A 23,851-nucleotide genomic window follows, 5' to 3' on the forward strand; every position below is an offset into this window, starting at 1 on the left:
ATATATATATATATATATGTACATAGAAAAACCACTTCCAGATTTCCATTATTTAGAACTTATATTGCAGACTCAAACAATAACCTTGAACACAAAGAAAAAAGGGGGAGTCTAGAATGCAACCATGTACTTTTTGCAAATATCAAAAAGTATGTTCTTACTAAGAATAAAAAGAGCAATTTACAACCATCATAAGGAAGCACCTGTAGGATCTCACACAAAGAGTCATGATGCAAGAAAAGACAGGTTCAGACATTATGCTGCAGAAAAAATGCAGAAAAAATTCCCATTGAATCAAACCAATCCCATAATTTTTAATTAAATTCTCAACCTGTATTGTGCTCGTAATAGTTAATATACATATATGTCTACCTTTACATATTGAAATAAACTGAGCCCATGACAAAAGAACAGAACAACCACTACCGTTCAGTGGCTAATGCTGGCTACTTTTCCCCCCTATGAGTGGTTGCTGTAGCTTCAGCAATCCGCAGACTAGGGAGACTGCTATAATCAGTCTCTTTTTTTTTTTTTTAAAATGAATGCTGGGGTGGGAGTGGGGGGGGGGGGGGCCGAGGAGAGCGGGAAAAAACCCCCACCGCCCCCTCCTGTGATGCCTGGGGCTGGGAGGAGGGTGGAGATTGAGCGGCCGGCGGCCAATCGCGCTGCGGCAGGAGGCGGGCCTAGGACGCCGGGGACAAGGCCGAAGCCGGGGCCTAAATTTTGAAGGCTGCCGGAGCATGGAGGGTACCGGCCGGCTGTCCGGTGGCTGCGGCGCAGCTGCGAAGACCGGATGGCGGCAGTGCGTGCGCTCTGTCGCCCGATGCGGCCCGGGGCGTCCGGTGACTAGGCCCAGGCCGGAGCCTAAAAGGAAGCAGCCAGCGCCGGATTATGTAGAAACCGGCGGTTCTACCTGTGGGGGCGGCGGCGCGGCAGCGACATCCGTGCACCGGCCGTCAGTGCGGACTCCAGCGCTGGGAGAGGACGTGGCCGGGGCGCCCGGTGAGTAGGCCCGGACCGGGGCCCATATTTTGTAACCGCCTGGGGGGAAGGTAGGAGGGGGTGTCCTACCTGGTCGGCGGCGTAGCCTCTGCCAGTGTGCAGGCTGCGGACCGCAGAAGGATGAGGCAGGCAGGCAGGCAGGCAGGGAAGGTGGACGCCGGTGGGGGCAGGGAGCCCCCTGAAGCAGCGCTGCGGGCCCCATCATCATCCAGACGCGCTGTGAGGTCCAGTCCCTGCTGTATGCCCTTGCACCCTTTGGGGTGATACCGCAGGGTGAATAGGAGGTGCCCAGGAAGGATTAGCCCAGCGTGCCAACCCGGGAGTGGTACCGTGGAATTGGACGGGGGAGAGGGCCCGAGAACTCAAGCTTCTGCGACCCAGGGGAGCGGTACCCACACGGGCTGCGAGGGCTGAGGTAGAGAAACGATACCTGCAGAAAAAGAAAATTCCAACAGATGAGAGCGACGAGCGTCGCCGAGAGAAAAAAGAAAAAATATACGCAAAAAATCAAGTGGCTGAAGAGGGCCCAGTCGGCCCACATCAGCCTCCTACGACACTAAGCAAAAAAACTGATTGAGTCCGCCTCTGGCTCAGGGGTTATACTGCTGGGGAGGAGCTAACTTTTTCTGTTTACTTAGTGTCAGCCTCCTAGTGACAGCAGCATAACCCATGGTCCTGTGTCCCCCAATGAAACGATGGAGAAAAGGGAATTATATGGAGTTATTAAATCAGTGTATTTCACGTGTTTATTTCTGTTAATGTTGATGATTATGGCTTATAGCCAATGAAAAGCCAAAAGTCATTATCTCAGGAAATTAGATTATATAAGAACTGAAAAAATGATTTTAAACTCAGAAATGTTGGCGCCTGCTGAAAAGTCTGTACAGTAAATGCCTCAATATTTGGTCGGAGCTCCTTTTGCATGTGTTACTGCATCGGTGCGGCAATGTGGTATGTAGGTGTTCAGCCTGTGGCACTGCTGAGGTGTTATCAAAGCAACCTGGACTTCCATAGCAGTCTTCAGCTCGTCTGCATTGTTGGATCTGGTGTCTTATCCTCCTCTTGACAATACCCCATAGATTCTCTATGAGCTTTAGGTCAGGTGAGTTTGCTGGCCAATCAAGCACAGTGATACTGTGGTTATTAAACCAGGTATTGGCACTTTTGGCAGTGTGGACAGGTGCTTAGTCCTGCTGGAAAATGAAATTTCCATCTGCAAAAAGCTTGTCAGCAGAGGGAAGCATGAAGCTCTAAAGTTTCCTGGTAGACGGTTGTGCTGACTTTGGTATTGATAAAACACAGTGGAGCTACACCAGCAGATGACATGTCTCCCCAAACCATCAGTGATTGTGGAGACTTCACACTAGACCGCAAGCAGCTTGGATTGTGGCCTCAGCACTCTTCTTCCAGACTCTGGGACCGCGAATTCCAAATGAAATGCAAACTTTACTTTCATCTGAAACCACCTTGGACACTGAGAACAGTTCAGTTCTTTTTCTCCTTGGCCCAGGTAGGACACTTCTGGTGTTGTCTATTGGTCATGAGTGGCTTGACACAAGGAATGTGACACTTGTAGCCCATGTCCTGGATACGTCTGTGTGCGGTGGCTCTTGAAGCACTGACTCCAGCAGCGTCCACTCCTTGTGAATCTTCCCCAAATTTTTGAATGGCTTTTTCTTAATCCTATCAAGGCTGCGGTTATCCCGGTTGCTTTTGTACCTTTTTCCTTCCACTCAACTTTCCATTAATATGCTTGGATACAACACTCTGAACAGCCAGCTTCTTTAGCAATGACCTTTTGTGGTTTACCCTCCTTGTGGAGTGTGTCAATGTCTGCCTTCTGGACATCTGTCAAGTCAGCAGTCTTGCCCATGATTCTGTGACCTCCTGAACCAGACTAAGGAAACATTTTAAACGCTTAGGAAGCCTTTGAAGGCGTTTTGCGGTAATTAGTCTAATTTTCTTAGATTACTTTTGGGTTTTCATTGGCTGTAAGCCATAATCATCAGCATTAACAAAAATAAACCCTTGAAATAGATCACTGTGTGTAATGTCTATATAAGATGAGTTTCCCTTTGTGTATTGAATTACTGAAATTAACTTTTTCGTGATATTCTAGTTTGTTGAGATGCACTTGTAGATGTATACCAGCTCATAATTAGATGCTGCGGTCAGTCAGTGCGGGGGGTGCATTTCCAACTGCACTCTATACAGATCGGTGACTGAACTCGCATTGGCACCACCCCCAGGACTGAAATCTGACTGCTGCTTGGAGGATTAAAGTTTTTTTCCTCCCTATAGCAGGGTTTAACTTGCAATCAACAAGCAGGTTCAGGATGCTATTAACCTGCAGATCATCCCCATATCGGCAGGTCAATAGCGTTTTTTCACGTAACATGTTTCTTTTAACTTAAGAATCAAAATATTTGATTGCCAATATCTATGCAACGTAGAGCCAAAACTACAAAACAAAGACTACAACTCTGCAGTTAGAAGTTAACATGCTATGTAATTGTATGTGAAAGATCCATTGCACCTTGATCTTGTACTGTGGCTGCTGCCCTGATAACAGCCGCGTAGAAAAAAAAAAATTCACAATTTTGATAAATCAGCATTTTAATGTCAAAATTAATTTGACTAGTGACCCTGACCCAGTGGGAACAGAATATTTCAGCACCTATAAGGCTTGCAGCATTTTAATGAAGAACCTCCAAATGGAGAAAACTGCTGATAACTAGTCCGAGGCCAGTCCCATGCGGCTTGTCCTCGATCCCAGTGATGTACAGGGCTGTGCTAACACACACACATAGGAGAGGCCATTGCTAGAGAGCAGGAAGGGTAGAGCGTAAGACTTCTGAGATACAGAGTTACCGTCCTTTGTTGTCTTTATTTTGCCACAGTGCTTGACAGTAAAACATACATGGTCTCGGATTCATGCGTTCCTGTGGTTCAGGCACCATAAATCAAATGGCAGGTTCCCTATGAAGTGCAGGTACACCAACTTGCAAGAAAAGACTTTTATTCCTGGTTTGGTGAGAAAAAGTACATTTATGCCCTAAATATAGACTCATGATATCGATATTTACATGTAGGATCATTGCGCTTTTAGTGCTTTCTCCTACATTGGAGGTGTGTGAACATGACGCTACCCCTTGTCAGACTGATGAAAAATGTCGTTGCAGAAAATAGACAATATATTTAAGGTCATATCCTATCTAAAAAAGAGTTCATGTAAAACACACAGTGTTTGTAAGCGCCCAGCAATATAAGGGACAGGGCAGAAGCCTTCTTTATAAATAAGTGTCCTTAGAAATGAAGAAAGTGGCTTTTAACGATCTATGAGAAGGCCACGTGTTCGTGAGTGTTGGGGATCTGTTGTACCCGGCCGTGGTGTCGTCATTTACCCCACTGATTGATTTGCACATTGTCCATACTGATGAGTGGAGAACGGCCTCATACGCTGATTGTACGAAACACGTTGAAGCCAGACAAGGCCGTGCTGATGAGCACCCCCGGGCACTGCGGGTGCCAATGTAACTCCTTGATGTCCTTTTCTCCTTGGTGCACAAACAGCAGCTGTGGTGGGATGGCCTGCAGCGTGGGGTCTTCTGTGTCCCCCTCCTGATCCTGATCTCTCTCCACCGCCAGATCCCACTGCGTTATCTGATCATCCGCGCCGGCAGCTGCAAACACCCCGCTGTCTGTAGGATGCCACTCCACAGAGGTGATCGGGGCCGTGTGCTGCTTAAACCGCGCCACACTTACTCCTTTCTGTGAAAATAAAGAAAAATCAGCATGAGTACAAGAAAAAAATAAAAACTAATAACATTTTAAAGGGAATCTGTCAGCAGGTTTTTGCTATGTAAGCTGAAGCCAGCATGCTGCAAGGGTTAATACAGAGAATTCAGAGGTGCCTGTATTGTCAAGGGCCCATCTGTTTATTTGCCATGTTTGTTTAAGTAGTAATATTATTATTTATTCACTTATGTAGCGCTATTCGTTCCACAGCGCTTTACATTCATTGGCAACACTGTCCCCATTGGGGCTCACAATCTAAAGTCACTATCAGTAGGTTTTTGGAGTGTGGGAGGAAAACTGAGTACCAGGAGGAAGCCCATGCAAACACGGGGAGAACATACACAATCCTTGCAGACGGTGTCCTTGGCGAGACCCTTATCAGTGCGGGGAGTGCAATGTCTGGCGCATGGCAGGCCGACACCCCCCCCCCTCCTCTGTGCTCAATCTCTATAGAGAGCCTGGTGTGGGTGAGGACAGCTCTCTCAGCTCTGCTACATGGCAAAAACTAACAATTTGATTATGTCAGAACAGTTTCACCCAGTAATCTAAGCTAAGTGATACTCTGTTGGATTTATGACCTCTTTGCCTACATTATGGTGCTCTTAGATAAGATGGGAAAAACCTGCTGACAGATTCTCTTTAGAAGGAGTTCTCATACAATGAACCGCTGCCTATATGCCAAACCGACTAAAATGGGTTGTCCCAAGTGTAAAAACATGCAACGATGCAAATTAGCGTATCATTCGCTGACAAGGTTACCAGCCACCCTGCAGGCCACCTGCACTGGCTGCCTCTGCGCTTCCCAGGCTGTAGAGGTAAAGCCGCCTCTGCCGACAGCCTCATGAGGCGCTCAGATCAGCAGCGCAGCCACAGAGGGGTGCCAATTTACAATCTCTAGGAGCGCGCAGCAACTGACAAGAAGGAAAATGTGTGCCAAGATCAGGCTTCTCCCACTGAGAAATGATTTAGGGTGAGAAGAAACGTTGGCTTCTTTCTAAGAGGATATCCAATGAGACGACTCCTTTAGGATTCCAGTCACATGAGAATTAAGAACATTGTATAAAAAAAAAACAAAAAACAATCTTTAACCATTCCACGACCGGACGATTTAGAGCTTTCCGTTTTTTTTGTTGTTTTTTTTTTGCCACTCTTCTTCCGAGAGCCGTATAGTTTTTATTTTTCCCGTCAATATAGGCATATAAGGGCTCGTTGATTGCGGGACAAGTTCTACTTTTAAATGAAATCATGAGTTTTAACATATAGTGAATTGGAAACCGGCAAAAAATTCCAAATGCAAAAAAAGTGTGATTCCACAATTGTTTGAGGTATTTTAGTCACGGTTTACTATATGGTAAAACTAATGGTGTCTGTGTGATGTCTCAGGTTGGTGCGAGTTCGTAGATACCAAATATGAATAGGTTTATTTTTATCTAACGAATTAAAAAAACATCAAAAGTTTGTCCCAAAAAAAAAAAAAAAAAAAAAAAGTGTCGTACATTTTGCAACATTTTCCGAGACCCGTAGCCTTCTTATTTTGTGGGATCTATGGCACAGTGACTGGTTATTTTTTGCGTCTTGAGCTGACGTTTTTAATGGTATCATTTTTGTGCAGATGCTACGTTTTGATCGCCTGTTATTGCATTTTGCACAAAATTTGTGGCGAGCAAAAAAAAAAAACAAACGTAAAATTGGCAGTTGGAATTTTTTTTGCCGCTACGGCATTTACCAGATTAATTGATTTTATATTGTGATAGATCGGGTGTTTCTGAACGCGGCAATATCAAATGTGTGTATATTTCTTTAACCCTTTAATATTCTATGAAGCAAAAGGGGGGTGGCTTTGAACTTATTTTTTTTTATTTTTTTTAATGTTTCAATACTTTTTTTTTATTTTACTAGTCCCCCTAGGGGACTATAAGGATCAGCAGTCTGATCGCTCTTCCATATCTGCTGATCACAGCTACCCAGCTGTGAACATCAGATATGCTTATCTCCTCTCTCACAGCTCTCGGCCCTGTGATATTGGAAGTGAGTGATGTGAGCTACAGGAGTCATCGCATGACCCTGTGCTACCATGTCAACCATCGGGATCACGTCATGTGACTTTTTATGTTGGGCAGTGAATAAACGGAACACCACTATTATAATGCCGCTGTAACAGTTTCACAGCGGCAATTAAAGGGGTTAACACGTACGGGCGGATCGCAGATCTGCTCGTACCAGGTAGGCACACGTCAGCTGTATAAATCAGCTAACATGTGCGGCACGATTTAAATGGCCGCAGTGGGGATCTCACCGTTCCCCACTGCCATTGGAGGCCCTGTGAAGCGATCATGGGGAGCCAATGAATGCCATGGTAGCAACGGGTCATGTGATGATTCCTGTCGCTATCATGATGTATTTCCTGTTACAGAGCAGCGACACTAACAGGAACGCAGCATTTCTGCTGATCTGAGCAGCTCTGATCAACAAATACACAAGCGATCAGACTGCTGATCCTTATAGTCCCCTAGGAAAACGAGAAAAAAAAAAAAAAAGTATGAAAAAACAAGAAAATAAACACCTAAAATGTTCAGATCACCCCCCCCATTCACCTTATTGAAAATAAAAACAGATAAACACATTTGGTATCACTGAGTGCAGAAATGCCCAATTAAAATATATAATCAAGTAATCTGATCGGTACACAGCGTGGAGAGAAAAAAAAAAAAAGTCAGTTACGTTTTTTTGGGCGCCACAATTTTTTTAAAATGCAATAACAGGTGATCAAAACTGCACATCTGCACAAAAATGGATTAAGAACGTCATCTCGAGAAGCAAAAAATAAGCTGTCACTGATCCCCAGATGCCAAAATATGAGAACACTACAAGGCTCCATATAGGAAAACGGCACCAAAAGCGCAATTCTTTTTTTGGACAAACTTCTGAATTTTTTTTTTTACCCTGTAGATAAATGTAAAAAGTATACATGTTTGGTATCAACTAACTCGCACTGACCTGAGGCATCACACTGACATCAGTTTTACCATATAATGAACTTTGTGAATAAAATATCCCAAAAACAAATCGTGCAATTGCACTTTTTTTTGCAATTTCACAGCACATTTGGATTTTTTTTCCCCGTTTTCCAGTACATTATATGGTAAAACTAATGGTTTTATTCAAAAGTACAACTCAGCCCGCAAAAACAAGCTCTCAGATGGCAAGATTGACTGAAAGAAAAAAAAAATGCCAGAGGGTGAAGGGGTTAGGATCTCTCCAAAGGTATGAATAGGATTTAGACCCAAACACATTGCTGCCACTTCAGAACTCTCTAGCTCTTTGTTACCATCTATTTCTGGGGGCTTCTTGACTTGTGTTTGGGGTCATTGTCCTGCTGGACAGATTTTTGGTAAAGCACATCATTCCACTGTTTACTGAAAACAGAATGAGGCCTACAAAGAAAAGAACACACGACCTACCATCAAATAGGGTGGAGGCTCAAAGATGTTTTGCTGCCTCTGGCACTGGGTGCCTTGACTGTGTCAGAAAGTCATAAACCTAGCTCTGGCACACTCAAGAAAATATGAAGAAGTCCAAAGTGGTGCTCAAATTTGTTTTTTTATGATATTTCATATATCGTCCAATAGGACGATATATGAATTATAAATAAAAAAACATTTTTTGAGCACCACTTTGGACTTCTTCATATTTTCTTGAGTGTGCCGGAGTATATACATATTAACTCTTATTTTCTCCCGTGCACCTCCAAGTTTGGTAGTTGAGCCAAGTCTATTCTATTTAGTAAACCTAGCTCTGACACTGGGCACTAAATTGCCACAGAAGGAGGGAATTTTGTTTACTTACCGTAAATTCCTTTTCTTCTAGCTCCTATTGGGAGACCCAGACAATTGGGGTGTATAGCTTCTGCCTCCGGAGGCCACACAAAGTTATTACACTTTAAAAAGTGTAACCCCTCCCCTCTGCTATACACCCTCCCGTGCATCACGGGCCCATCAGTTTTGGTGCCAAAGCAGGAAGGAGGAAACTTATAAATTGGTCTAAGGTAAATTCGATCCGAAGGATGTTCGGAGAACTGAAACCATGAACCAAAGAACAATTGAACATGAACAACATGTGTACACAAAAGAACAACAGCCCGAAGGGAACAGGGGCGGGAGCTGGGTCTCCCAATAGGAGCTAGAAGAAAAGGAATTTACGGTAAGTAAACAAAATTCCCTTCTTTGTCGCTCCATTGGGAGACCCAGACAATTGGGATGTCCAAAAGCAATCCCTGGGTGGGTAAAAGAATACCTCGATAAAAAAGCCGAAAAAACGGCCCCTTCTTACAGGTGGGCCACTGCCGCCTCAAGGACTCGCCTACCTAGGCTGGCGTATGCCGAAGCATAGGCATGCACCTGATAGTGTTTTGTAAAAGTGTGCAGACTCGACCAGATAGCCGCCTGACATACCTGCTGAGCCGTAGCCTGGTGCCGCAATGCCCAGGACGCACCTACAGCTCTGGTAGAATGGGCTTTCAGCCCTGAAGGAATCGGAAGCCCAGACGAACGGTAGGCTTCAAGAATCGGTTCCTTGATCCACCTAGCCAAGGTTGACTTGGAAGCCTGCGACCCCTTACGCTGGCCAGCGACAAGGACAAAGAGCGCATCAGAACGGCGCAGGGGCGCCGTGCGTGAAATGTAGAGCCTGAGTGCTCTCACGAGATCTAACAAGTGCAAATCCTTTTCACATTGGTGAACTGGATGAGGGCAAAAAGAAGGTAAGGAGATATCCTGATTGAGATGAAACGGGGATACCACCTTAGGGAGAAATTCCGGGACCGGACGCAGAACCACCTTATCCTGGTGAAACACCAGGAAGGGGGCTTTGCATGACAGCGCTGCTAGCTCAGACACTCTCCGAAGTAATGTGACTGCCACTAGGAAGGCCACCTTCTGCGAAAGGCGAGATAGAGAGACATCCCGCATCGGCTCGAAAGGTGGCTTCTGGAGAGCCGTCAGCACTCTGTTAAGATCCCAGGGTTCTAGCGGACGCTTGTAAGGTGGAACTATGTGGCAAACCCCCTGCAGGAACGTACGGACCTGCGGAAGCCTGGCTAGACGCTTTTGAAAAAACACGGAAAGCGCCGATACTTGTCCCTTGAGAGAGCCGAGAGACAAGCCCTTGTCCATTCCGGATTGAAGGAAAGAAAGAAAAGTGGGCAAGGCAAACGGCCAGGGAGTGAAACCCTGATCAGAGCACCAGGATAAGAAGATCCTCCAAGTCCTGTGGTAGATCTTGGCGGACGTTGGTTTCCTGGCCTGTCTCATGGTGGCAATGACATCTTGAGATAACCCTGATGACGCTAGGAGCCAGGACTCAATGGCCACACAGTCAGGTTGAGGGCCGCAGAATTCAGATGGAAAAATGGCCCTTGAGACAGCAAGTCTGGTCGGTCTGGGAGTGCCCACGGTTGACCCACCATGAGGTGCCACAGATCCGGGTACCACGATCTCCTCGGCCAGTCTGGAGCGACGAGGATGGCGCGACTGCAGTCGGACCTGATCTTGCGTAATACTCTGGGCAGCAGTGCCAGAGGAGGAAATACATAAGGCAGTCGAAACTGCGACCAGTCCTGAACTAACGCGTCTGCCGCCAGAGCTCTGTGATCCTTGGACCGAGCCATGAATGCCGGGACTTTGTTGTTGTGCCGAGACGCCATTAGATCGACGTCCGGCGTTCCCCAGCGGCAACAGATCTCCCGAAACACGTCCGGGTGAAGAGACCATTCCCCTGCGTCCATGCCCTGGCGACTGAGAAAATCTGCTTCCCAGTTTTCTACGCCCGGGATGTGAACTGCGGAGATGGTGGAGGCTGTGGCTTCCGCCCACAGCAGAATCCGCTGAACTTCTCGGAAGGCTTGATGACTGCGTGTGCCGCCCTGGTGGTTGATGTACGCAACCGCCGTGGCGTTGTCCGACTGTATTCGGATCTGCCTGCCCTCCAGCCACGGCTGGAACGCCTTTAGGGCCAGATACACTGCCCTTATCTCCAGAACGTTGATCTGAAGGGAGGACTCTGTCGGAGTCCAGGTTCCCTGAGCCCTGTGGTGGAGGAAGACCGCTCCCCACCCTGACAGACTCGCGTCCGTCGTGACCACAGCCCAGGATGGGGGCAAGAAGGATTTTCCTTTCGACAAGGAAGTGGGAAGAAGCCACCACTGAAGAGAGGTCTTGGCTGTCCGTGACAGCGAAACGTTCCTGTCTAGGGACGTCGGCCTCTTGTCCCATTTGCGGAGGATGTCCCATTGAAGTGGACGCAGATGAAACTGCGCAAAAGGAACTGCCTCCATTGCTGCCACCATCTTCCCTAGGAAGTGCATGAGGCGCCTCAAGGGGTGTGACTGACCCCGAAGAAGAGATTGTACCCCTGTCTGTAGTGAACGCTGTTTGTCCAGCGGGAGCTTCACTATCGCTGAAAGGGTATGAAACTCCATCCCGAGGTAAGTCAGCGATTGGGTCGGTGTCAAATTTGACTTTGGGAAATTGAGGATCCACCCGAACCTCTGGAGAGTCTCCAGAGTGACGGTCAGGCTGTGTTGGCATGCCACCCTGGAGGGTGCCTTGACTAGAAGATCGTCTAAGTAAGGGATCACCGAGTGGCCCTGAGAGTGTAGGACCGCCACCACTGCTGCCATGACCTTGGTGAAGACCCGTGGGGCTGTCGCCAGGCCGAATGGCAGCGCCACAAACTGAAGGTGTTCGTCCTTGATGGCGAAACGCAGAAAGCGGTGATGCTCGGGAGCGATCGGCACATGGAGATAAGCATCCTTGATGTCGATTGATGCTAGGAAATCTCCTTGTGACATCAAGGCGATGACTGAGCGGAGAGATTCCATCCGAAACCTTCTGGTGCTCACATGCTTGTTGAGCAGCTTGAGGTCTAGAACGGGACGGAATGATCCGTCCTTTTTTGGCACCACGAACAAGTTGGAGTAGAAGCCGTGACCATGTTCCTGAGGTGGAACGGGAATCACCACTCCTTCTGCCTTCAGAGTGTTTACCGCCTGAAAAAGTGCATCGGCTCGCTCGGGGGGCGGAGATGTTCTGAAGAAACGAGTCGGAGGACGAGAACTGAGCTCTATCCTGTAACCGTGAGACAGAATGTCTCTCACCCATCGGTCTTGGACATGTGGCCACCAGGCGTCGCAAAAGCGGAAGAGCCTGCCACCGACCGAGGATGCGGTTTGTGGAGACCGAAAGTCATGAGGAGGCCGCCTTGGGGGCGGCTCCTCCGGCGGTCTTTTTAGGACGTGACTTAGACCGCCATGCAGAAGAGTTGCTCTGGCCCTTCTGTGACCTGTTGGACGTGGAGGAATGGGACCTGGCTGAGGGCCGAAAGGACTGAAACCTCGGTTGAATCTTTCGCTGCTGAGGTCTGTTCGGTTTAGACTGGGGTAAGGACGAGTCCTTTCCCTTGGATTGCTTGATAATTTCGTCCAATTGCTCACCAAACAAGCGGTCGCCGGAAAATGGCAAACCGGTTAAGAACTTCTTGGAAGCAGAGTCTGCCTTCCATTCGCGTAGCCACATGGCCCTGTGGACTGCCACCGAATTGGCGGATGCTACCGCTGTACGGCTCACCGAGTCGAGGACAGCGTTCATGGCGTAGGACGAAAAAGCCGACGCCTGAGAAGTCAAAGACACGACCTGCGGAGCAGAGGTACGTGTGACCGCATTAATCTCAGACAGACAAGCTGAGATAGCTTGGAGTGCCCACACGGCTGCAAATGCTGGAGCAAAAGACGCACCTATGGCTTCATAGATGGATTTCATCAGGAGCTCTATTTGCCTGTCAGTGGCATCTTTGAGCGATGAGCCATCTGCCACTGATACCACGGATCTAGCCGCCAGCCTAGAGACTGGAGGATCCACCTTGGGACACTGAGCCCAACCCTTAACTACGTCAGGTGGGAAGGGGTAACGCGTGTCATTAAGGCGCTTAGTAAAGCGCTTGTCCGGATATGCTCTGTGCTTCCGGACAGCATCCCTGAAGTTAGAGTGATCGAAAAAAGCACTCCTTGTACGTTTGGGAAACCTAAACTGGTGTTTCTCCTGTTGTGAAGCTGACTCCTCAACAGGTGGAGTTGGAGGAGGAAGTTCTAGCACCTGGTTAATGGACGCTATAAGGTCATTTACAACGGCGTCTCCTTCAGGTGTATCAAGATTGAGAGCACCGTCAGGATCAGAGCCCTGAGCTGCAACCTCCGCCTCATCCTCCAGAGAGTCCTCATGCTGAGACCCTGAGCAGCGTGATGAAGTGGATGAAGGTCCCCAGCGAGCCCGCTTAGACGGTCTGTGACTGCGGTCCGAGTCGGAGTCCTCCCCGTGGGACCTATGTGTCACCTCAGGAGCAGTTTGCTGCTCCAACCGAGGGGGGCCTGGGGTCAATGATTCAACAGTGCCCGGGGCCTGTGTTACCGGTCTGGACTGCAAAGCTTCAAGTATCTTAGCAGACCATTTGTCCCTAGACTGAGCCATGGATTGTGAAAGGGACTCAGAAAGTTTCTCAGCCAACACTGCAAACTCTGTCCCTGCCACCTGGACAGTGGCAGCCGGTGGTTCTACCTGAGCCGAGGGTCCCACCAGTGCCTGAGGCTCCGGCTGAGTGAGTGTCACAGGGGCCGAGCATTGCACACAATGAGGGTAGGTGGAACCTGCAGGTAACATAGCCGCACAAGAGGTACAAGTTGCAAAAAAAGCCTGTGCCTTGGCACCCTTGCTTTTTGCAGACGACATGCTGTTATCTCCTCTTAGCAAACAGTGAGGGTATATAGCCAAGCAAATACTGCGGCCGAGCAGAGCAAATGTATACCCAATATGGATATATATATATATATATATATACACTGCGGCACCCAGGGGGGCCAGCACCTGTAACAGGTGCGGCTTACCGACCGCGCTCAGCGGTTGTGTGTCCACCAGATTCCCTGCCTGGGCCTCCCAGAGTTGTGGAGCTCTCTCTGAAGTTCTCCTCCGGCAGCAGCGATGATAACAATGGCTGCCAGCGTTCTGAGAGGAGGAGGGAGCCGTGGGCGTGCCTCAAAGTGCGGGAATCTGGTGCCCCACGGTGCTCAGTGAGGGGGGAGGAGGATACTAAGTATGCTCCAGCCCTCACCGCTGACGTTCAGTCTAGCGTCCCGCCCTTGCCCCTGACTGGCAGGCCCGGGGGCGGGAATATGCGGTACTAGGCCGCAAAAGCCGGGGACTCGATTTATAAGCGCGGCCGGCAAACAGGCGCGGTCGGCGCGGTAGTCCCGGCGACCCCAAACACAGAGCAGCTGCTGCAGCGTCCGATCCACAGGCGCTCTATGCGCCGTCCCCAAGGGGACACAGAGTACCTCAGAGAAGCAGGGCCTGTCCCTGATGACATCCAGTCTCCTGTCCGTCAGGTTCCCACAGGGGCTGCGGAGGGAGCCCGGTCCCAGTGCCTGGTGACCGGTTAGGATCCCACTTCTCCCAGAGCCCCTAAGGGATGGGGAAGGATAACGGCATGTGGCTCCAGCCTTTGTACCCGCAATGGGTACCTCAACCTTAACAGCACCGCCGACCAAAGTGGGGTGAGAAGGGAGCATGCCGGGGGCCCTGGGGCCCTCTTGTCTTCCATCCGATAAAGTCAGCAGCTGCTGCTGACTAAAATGTGGAGCTTGCGTGAATGTGTGCCTCCTTCAACACAAAGCATAAAACTGATGGGCCCGTGATGCACGGGAGGGTGTATAGCAGAGGGGAGGGGTTACACTTTTTAAAGTGTAATAACTGTGTGGCCTCCGGAGGCAGAAGCTATACACCCAATTGTCTGGGTCTCCCAATGGAGCGACAAAGAAAATCCTTTGGTAATCTTCAGATTTCATGATACCTTGATCACAGTCAAGGCCCCCAGTGCCAGAGGCAGCAAAATATTGAGCCTCAACCGTATTCGATTGTAGGTACTGTGTTCTTTTCATTGTTGGCCTCATTCAGTTTTTGGTAAACAGTAGAATGATGTGCTTTACCAAAAAGCTCTTAGTCTCATCTGTTCATAAGACACTTTCCGTAAGGATTTTGGCTTATTCATGTACATTTTCACAAACTGCAGTCTAGCTTTTTTATGTCCCAGTGTCAGCAGTGGGGTCCTCCTGGGTCTCCTCCATAGCATTTCATTCAGATGTCGATAGATTGTTCACGCTGACACTGATGCCCTGTGCCTACAGGACAGCTTGGATTTTTTTTTAAACTTGATTGGGGCTGCCTATCCTGCGTTGCAACCTTCCTTTAATATTTCTCTGCCGTCCACATCCAGGGATATAAGCTGCAGTGTCATAAGTTGTAAACTTCAGGATTATGTTGCGCCCCATGGACAAAATAAGAATTATTCTTACCGATAATTCGGTTTCTAGGACCTTCCACGACAGCATAGGAGGTTGTCTCTCCACGCCCTAATTGGGACAGGAAGTTCAAGAGGTTTAAAAGGACCCTCCCACCTCCCACAGCCAGTGTCTTACAAAGAATCCATAGCATATGAGAAGTACCACACATTCAGGAATATATGAATACAAAGGGGAGGGAATTACCTGCTGTCGTGGAAGGTCCTAGAAACCGAATTATCGGTAAGAATAATTCTTATTTCTCTAGTCCCTTCCACGACAGCATAGGAGGAATACCAAAGAATTGATACCTAGGGGGGGGACCACAGCCTGCAGGACCCTCCTGCCAAAGGCCAAATCCCTGTTGGAATCCAGATCCAACCGATAATGCTTCGTGAAAGTATGGAGCGAAGACCACGTAGCCGCCTTGCAGATCTGCTCAGGGGAGGCCCCTGCCCGTTCAGCCCAGGAGACAGAGGTAGCCCTGGTGGAGTGCGCCGTGAATCCAGTAGGTGGAGAGAGATGCTGAGCGAGGTAGGCATCTCTAATTGCCCGTACAATCCAGTTGGCGACGGAACTCTTAGCCACCTTCTTGCCCTTATTGCGGCCAAAGGGCTGGATGAACAGGTTAGAATCAAGGCGCCAAGAAGCAGTAACCTCCAGGTAGTGCAACACTATCCGACGGACATCCAAAGAATGAAACACTTCCTCACCCGGAGTCCGAGGATTCTGACAGAAGGAAGGCAGGACGATGGACTGAGAACGGTGAAAATCCGAAACCACCTTGGGAAGGAAGGAAGGGTCCAGCTGAAAAACAATGCTGTCATCTCTGATGGTCAGGTAAGGTACCCTAATAGACAAAGCCTGAAGTTCTCCGACTCTGCGAGCAGACGTAATAGCCACAAGAAAAGCAGTCTTGTGAGAAAGAGAACGAATGTTACAAGAGCACAGAGGTTCAAACGGTGACTGAGATAGTCCGGTAAGGACCACATTGAGATCCCAGCGAGGCGTCAGGACCCTCTGACGTGGACAGAGCCTACTAGCGGACACAAAGAACCGACGGATCCAACGATGATCTGCCAGAGCCGTGTCAAAGACAGCACTGAGGGCGGACACCTGAACCTTCAGGGTGCTAGGCCGAAGGCCTAAGTCCAATCCACTCTGGAGGAAGTCCAGAATCTGCGCAATATTAGGCCGAAGTGGGTCAGGAGGCCGAGAACCACACCAGGAGGAAAATCTCTTCCAGATTTTGTTGTAAATACTATTAGTCACAGGTTTACGGTTCTTCTGTAGGGTAGCCACAACTTTGTCGGAAAGCCCTTGGGCCTTTAGTGCCCGGGCCTCAGAAGCCAGGCAGCCAAGTTGAGTTTCTGGGGAGCCGGATGGAAAATCGGACCCTGTGACAGTAAGCTGGGGTCCGAACCTAATAGGACTGGCCCGTCGATTCCTAGCGTCAAGACCAGGCTGTACCAACTCCTCCGGGGCCACAGCGGGGCTACCAGTATAGTTGGGACCCCCTCGTCTCTGATCTTCCTCAGGGCCCTTGCGAGAAGAGGAAGAGGGGGAAACGCGTAAGCGAGGCGAAAGGACCACTTGTGGCAGAAAGCGTCTACCCCTAACGCCTCGTCCCGTGGGTTCAGGGAGAAATATGTTGCGACCTTGCGATTCCCTGCCGAAGCAAAGAGGTCCACCTCTGGAGCACCCCACCTTGCCACCAGAGAGCAGAACACCGCCTGATCCAGACTCCATTCCCCCGGATGAACGACTCAGGAAATCCGCCTGAAGATTTAGGGAGCCCTTCAGATGGACCGCAGAGAGGGAGAGCAGAGATTGTTCCGCCCATTGAAAGATTCGGGAGGACACTGACTTCAGGGCGCCTGAGCGTGTACTGCCCTGATGGCGGAGATGCGCCACTGTTGTGATATTGTCTGAATACACCAGGACGTGAGAGTCCCGGACGAGGTCCTGAGCCGCAAGGAGGGCTTCCCTGACTGCCCTGAGCTCCCGGTAGTTGGAGGATTGGGAGCTGACGTAAGGACTCCAGACCCCTTGAAATGGGGAGTTTGCCACCATTGCCCCCCATCCTCGTAGGCTGGCATCTGTGGTCAGTGTAACTAGGGGTGTCTGAGTCCAGGCAACCCCCACCTGCAGGTTGGTGGGACGCAGCCACCAGAGAAGGGATGAGGAGACTGACCCCGAGAGGCGAAACCGTCTGTTTAGGGATGACGGGAGTCTGTCCCAATGTGCCAGGATATGATCCTGGAGACACCGAGAATGGGCCTGAGCCCACCTGACTGAGGGAATGCAGGACGTCATGGAACCCAGAGCTGACATAGCCGCTCGAAGCGTCGGGCGAGCCTGCCTGCGAAGCTTTGATATTTTGGCTAACAGAGCTACCCTGTGGCCTTCTGGGAGAAAAGATGCCTGTCTGTCGGAGTCCAGCACCACTCCGAGAAACTGCCGAGTGGGGGAGGGGGTTAACTGTGATTTTTTGAGATTGGGAATCCATCCCAGGGACCGAAGGATTTCCAAAGACCTTTCCACATGGCTCCGGAGGGTTGGAGCAGATGGAGCCATGAGAAGAAAGTCGTCCAAATACGGAACCAGACAGATACCCTGCAATCTTATGAAGGCGACCACCTCTGCCATGATCTTTGAAAAGATCCTTGGAGCCGAGGAGATCCCGAAGGGAAGTACATTGAATTGGAAATGAAGCACTTCCTCCCCGTGTAGCACCGCAAACCTGAGGTATTGCCTGTGCCCCGGATGGACGGGTACATGGAAGTAGGCGTCTTTCAGATCTATAGAGGCCATCTGGTGGTGTAGACCTATCAGGGGAATAGCTGATTTTACTGACTCCATCTTGAACCGCCGGTACCTGACCTGACGGTTTAGACGTTTTAAATTGATAATTATTCGGACGTCGCCAGACGGCTTCTTGACAAGGAAGAGGCGGGAGTAGTGTCCTATCCCTTCTTCCTGACTCGGGACTGGGGAAACGACCCCCGAGTGCATTAGCTCTATAATCTTTGAGTACAACAGAGCCTGTGAAACCTGCGACGCCAGAGCAGTGACTCGGAGACCCGGACGAGGGGGGGGGAGAGGAATTCTATGAGGAGACCTTCCGAGACGATCTTCAGAACCCATTGGCAAGTGGTTATGGATCGCCACTGGGGAAGAAACGCCGAGAGTCGTCCCCCCACCCGGGCCGAGTCACTGTTTGTCCTGCTGAGGACGTTGCTGATGGGAAGGGATAAGGATGTTTCTCCCTCTACCCTTGGGATAGCTCCACCTGCCTGCCTTCCCTTTCCCTCTGGGCTGGGAGGCCTGAGGCATCGAGGGACGAAAGGACCGCTTCCTGTTGGGTCTAGGATCGGGCAAGGCCTTACGATCGGTCGCCTTGTCCAGAATATCATCCAGGGCAGGCCCAAACACCAAATCCCCTTTAAACGGAAGGGAGCAAAGCCTCATTTTGGAGGTGGAGTCTCCGCTCCAGGCCTTAAGCCAGAGGGCACGTCTGGCAGAGTTAGAAAGAACCGAGGTCCTGGCCGCCAGGCGGACAGATTCCACCGAGGTATCTGCCAAAAAACTGGTGGCCTTCCTAAGCAAGGGAAGGGATTCCAGTAATTCCTCCCTAGGGGTCCCCTGGGAAATATGAGCCTCCAACTGGTCCAACCACCTAATTAAGGACCTGGATACACAGGTGGAGGCAATGTTAGCCTGAATAGAAGAAGTGTGGAGGTGGCACTGAGCTATAGCTTGTTTGTTCAAACGTAATAAGAATATCTGTGTATATAACTAAATTAAAATGTAGATGTAGATGCAAAATTATCTGTTTGTCTGTGTAGCAATTGCACAGACCCATAGTATAATTCAAAGTTGTATAATCATGAAGGAGTTAACTAAAGATGATGAAGCCAGAATGTAAAGCTATAAACTCTTATCAGTAATGTTCACACAAAAGGAATGTACGGGAGGGCAGCAGTGATGTGAGAAATTGGGGAGTGAACGCACTCCTTCGTTAGTTTCAAGGTTATTTATGCTTACTTACTGTATAATTGGATCTATCGTAATATACGAGTCAGTTGGTGATGCTGGCTGAAAAGAGAGCATGTCTGTGTTCTTTGTCTTATATACATTAATATATATCGGCACTGGTATACAGCATTAATGGGGCACCGTCTCTGGATCCTAAATGAAGACTCCATTAGCAGTCTTGACCCAAAATTCCTCCCTTGACAGAAGACGATGCCTCCCAGGATCGCTTCATCAGGCCTTCTACCTTCCTATCCATCTGATCCTTCAGTTGGGAAGTATCTTCAAAGGGAAGAGCCGTTTGCTTAGCTACCCTAGCCACCTGAACGTCTACTCTTGGGACCTCCCAATGTAATCCAGAAGGTTCCAGAGGAAACCGGCGTCTAGGGTCACTCCGTACCCGTCTCTCAGGAAATTCCCATTCTTGAGAGACAATATCCAAAATATTGGTATGAACTGGGAATCCTAACTGTTTGACTGACTTCAGGCCAGCAAACATTTCGTCCTGGATTGAGGGAAGCAACTGCACTTCCTCTAATCCCATAGTGCTCCGAACTGCCCCAATAAGATCCCCCAAATCTTCAGAGGGAAACAGAAAGGACTGGTCAGACCCCCCAGAGGGGAATCCTTCATCAGGACCCTCAGAGGTGGAATCAGCATCCTCCTGATCAGACGGGGTCGACTGGAGTCTCCTCTTTTTTGGAGGAGAGGATCCAGGAGCAGGGCCAGGAGCAGGGCCAGGAGCAGGAAGGGAGGCCAGTGAAGCCCTAATCTCCTGTTTCATCATGGACCGCAACTCGTCTATCAGGGACGGTTGTTCGGCCCTAATAATCTGGTCCGTACATTGTTGGCAAAGCTTTTTATCCCATACTGCAGGGAGCTTTTTTATACAGATAGGACATTTTTTAATTTTTTCCATTCTGTCAGGTCTATCAGGTTTATCGGACTTGTCAGCCTTTTCTGACTTCTCAGGCTTCTCTGATTTTTCATTTCTGTCAGTTTTCTTGGTGGCCTTGTCCTCCTAGAAAACACAGACCAGAGAACCATAAATCATCTGACTGAGACCTATGTCTGAGGGACCATCCCCCTCCATACTTACAGTAGCAGGGGGCACACTGGGTTCTGCAGATGCAGCTGCAGCGGAAGACATGACTGGGAGCACGGTTGCTTACCATGATCTGACGTCTTCGCGGCAGCCCTTATGCAAAAGGGCCTGCCCCTCCCAGTGACGGTATTCGTTCCCCGCCTCCCGCATCCGGTCCTGGACAGGCCAAGTCACCGTGTCCTCCACGCTGCCTCCGCAAACCGGAAGCGCTCGACCGGAAGTCCGCAAGACCGGAAGTCCCGCCCCCGGGAGCACTTCCGGATCGCTCCGGCAGCGTGCATGCAGGAAGCGGCCGGCGGCTCAGGGAGGACGCCGGCCGGGGAGCTCAACAGCCTGCATCACCCCTAAGGAGGCTCCGGAAGGCTGGAGCAGCGGTCCCCCACAGCGTGAGGGAACAGCAAGGAAGGAGCGGTGAAGGCCCGACCGATGCTGTCCGGCTTAAGGTAACAGGGGAAAGAAGGGAATTTTGTTTACTTACCGTAAATTCCTTTTCTTCTAGCTCCTATTGGGAGACCCAGACAATTGGGTGTATAGCTTCTGCCTCTGGAGGCCACACAAAGTAATTACACTTTAAAAAGTGTAACCCCTCCCCTCTGCTATACACCCTCCCGTGCATCACGGGCCCCTCAGTTTTGGTGCCAAAGCAGGAAGGAGGAAACTTATAAATTGGTCTAAGGTAAACTCAATCCGAAGGATGTTCGGAGAACTGAACCATTAACCAAAGAACAATTGAACATGAACAACATGTGTACACAAAAGAACAACAGCCCGAAGGGTACAGGGGCGGGTGCTGGGTCTCCCAATAGGAGCTAGAAGAAAAGGAATTTACGGTAAGTAAACAAAATTCCCTTCTTTGTCGCTCCATTGGGAGACCCAGACAATTGGGATGTCCAAAAGCAATCCCTGGGTGGGTAACAAAATACCTCGATAAAAAGAGCCGGAAACCGGCCCCCTCTTACAGGTGGGCAATTGCCGCCTGAAGGACTCGCCTACCTAGGCTAGCCTCTGCCGAAGCATAGGCATGCACCTGATAGTGTTTTGTGAAGGTGTGCAGACTCGACCAGGTAGCCGCCTGACACACCTGCTGAGCCGTAGCCTGGTGCCGCAAAGCCCAGGACGCGCCTACGGCCCTGGTAGAATGGGCTTTAAGCCCTGAAGGAATCTGAAGCCCCGATGAACGGTAGGCTTCAAGAATCGGTTCCTTGATCCACCGAGCCAAGGTTGACTTGGAAGCCTGAGACCCCTTACGCTGGCCAGCGACAAGGACAAAGAGCGCATCCGAACGGCGCAGGGGCGCCGTGCGAGAAATGTAGATTCTGAGTGCTCTCATGAGGTCTAACAAGTGCAAATCCTTTTCACATTGGTGAACTGGATGAGGGCAAAAAGAAGGCAAGGAGATATCCTGATTGAGATGAAAAGGGGATACCACCTTGGGGAGAAATTCCGGGACCGGACGCAGGACCACCTTATCCTGGTGAAAGACCAGGAAGGGGACTTTGCATGACAGCGCTGCTAGCTCAGATACTCTCCTAAGTGAAGTGACTGCCACTAGGAAGGCCACTTTCTGTGAAAGGCGAGATAGAGAGATCTCCCGCATCGGCTCAAAAGGTGGCTTCTGGAGAGCCGTCAGCACGTTGTTAAGATCCCAGGGTTCTAGCGGACGCTTGTAAGGTGGGACTATGTGGCAAACTCCCTGCAGGAACGTGCGGACCTGCGAGAGTCTGGCTAGACGCTTTTGAAAAAACACTGAAAGCGCCGACACTTGTCCCTTGAGAGAGGCAAGAGACAAACCCTTGTCCAATCCTGATTGAAGAAAGGAAAGAAAAGTGGGCAATGCAAACGGCCAGGGAACAAAACCCCTATCCGAGCACCAGGCTAAGAAGATCTTCCAAGTCCTGTGGTAGATCTTGGCGGACGATTTCCTGGCCTGTCTCATGGTGGCAATGACATCTTGAGATAACCCTGATGACGCTAGGAGCCAAGACTCAATGGCCACACAGTCAGGTTGAGGGCCGCAGAATTCAGATGGAAAAATGGCCCTTGAGACAGCAAGTCTGGTCGGTCTGGGAGTGCCCACGGTTGCCCCACCGTGAGGTGCCACAGATCCGGGTACCACAACCTCCTCGGCCAGTCTGGAGCGACGAGGATGGCGCGCCTGCAGTCGGACCTGATCTTGCGTAACACTCTGGGCAGTAGTGCCAGAGGGGGAAATACATAGGGTAGTCGAAACTGCGACCAGTCCTGAACTAACGCATCTGCCGCCAGCGCCTTGTGATCTTGAGACCGTGCCATGAATGCCGGGACTTTGTTGTTGTGCCGAGACGCCATTAGATCGACGTCCGGCGTTCCCCAGCGGCAACAGATCTCTTGAAACACGTCCGGGTGAAGAGACCATTCCCCTGCGTCCATGCCCTGGCGACTGAGAAAGTCTGCTTCCCAGTTTTCTACGCCCGGGATGTGAACTGCGGAGATGGTGGAGGCTGTGGCTTCCGCCCACAGCAGAATCCGCCGAACTTCTTGGAATGCTTGACGACTGCGTGTGCCACCTTGGTGGTTGATGTATGCGACCGCCGTGGCGTTGTCTGATTGTATTCGGATCTGTCTGCCCTCCAGCCACCGCTGGAACGCCTGTAGGGCCAGATACACTGCCCTTATCTCCAGAACATTGATCTGCAGGGCGGACTCCGTCGGAGTCCAGGTTCCCTGAGCCCTGTGGTGGAGGAAGACCGCTCCCCACCCTGACAGGCTCGCGTCTGTCGTGACCACAGCCCAGGATGGGGGCAGGAAGGATTTTCCCTTCGACAAAGAAGTGGGAAGAAGCCACCACTGAAGGGAGGTTTTGGCTGCTCTTGACAGGGAAACGTTCCTGTCTAGTGACGTCGACCTCTTGTCCCATTTGCGGAGAATGTCCCACTGAAGTGGACGCAGATGAAACTGCGCAAAGGGAACTGCTTCCATTGCTGCCACCATCTTCCCTAGGAAGTGCATAAGGCGTCTCAAAGAGTGTGACTGACCCCGAAGAAGAGATTGGACCCCTGTCTGTAATGAACGCTGTTTGTCCAGCGGAAGCTTCACTATCGCTGACAGAGTATGAAACTCCATCCCGAGGTAAGTCAGGGATTGGGTCGGTGTCAATTTTGACTTTGGGAAATTGATGATCCACCCGAACCTCTGGAGAGACTCCAGGGCAATGGTCAGGCTGTGCTGGCAAGCCACCCAGGAGGGTGCCTTGACTAGGAGATCGTCTAAGTAAGGGATCACCGAGTGGCCCTGAGAGTGTAGGACCGCCACCACTGTTGCCATGATCTTGGTGAAGACCCGTGGGGCTGTCGGCAAGCCGAAAGGCAGTGCCACGAACTGAAGGTGTTCGTCCCCAATGGCGAAACGCAAGAAGCGTTGATGTTCGGGTGCGATCGGCACATGGAGATAAGCATCCTTGATGTCTATTGATGCTAGGAAGTCTCCTTGTGACATTGAGGCGATGACCGAGCGGAGAGATTCCATCCGAAACCTTCTGGTGCTGACATGCT

At 50.1% G+C, this 23,851-nt stretch overlaps 1 protein-coding gene across 1 annotated transcript in view; it reads right to left on the reverse strand.

Annotated features, from left to right (window-relative positions):
* Positions 1–1,820: 1,820 nt before the first annotated feature.
* Positions 1,821–23,851, reverse strand: part of GRWD1 (glutamate rich WD repeat containing 1) — a 70,697-nt gene continuing 48,666 nt past the window's right edge. Inside the window, exon 7 of the mRNA XM_075329444.1 lies at positions 1,821–4,773. Within this exon, the coding sequence (XP_075185559.1) occupies positions 4,456–4,773 (318 nt within the window). The 3' untranslated portion in view covers positions 1,821–4,455. The remainder of the gene's footprint in view (positions 4,774–23,851) is intronic.

This window comes from Anomaloglossus baeobatrachus, chromosome 11 (assembly GCF_048569485.1).
Source record: "Anomaloglossus baeobatrachus isolate aAnoBae1 chromosome 11, aAnoBae1.hap1, whole genome shotgun sequence".
Classification (NCBI taxonomy): domain Eukaryota; kingdom Metazoa; phylum Chordata; class Amphibia; order Anura; family Aromobatidae; genus Anomaloglossus; species Anomaloglossus baeobatrachus.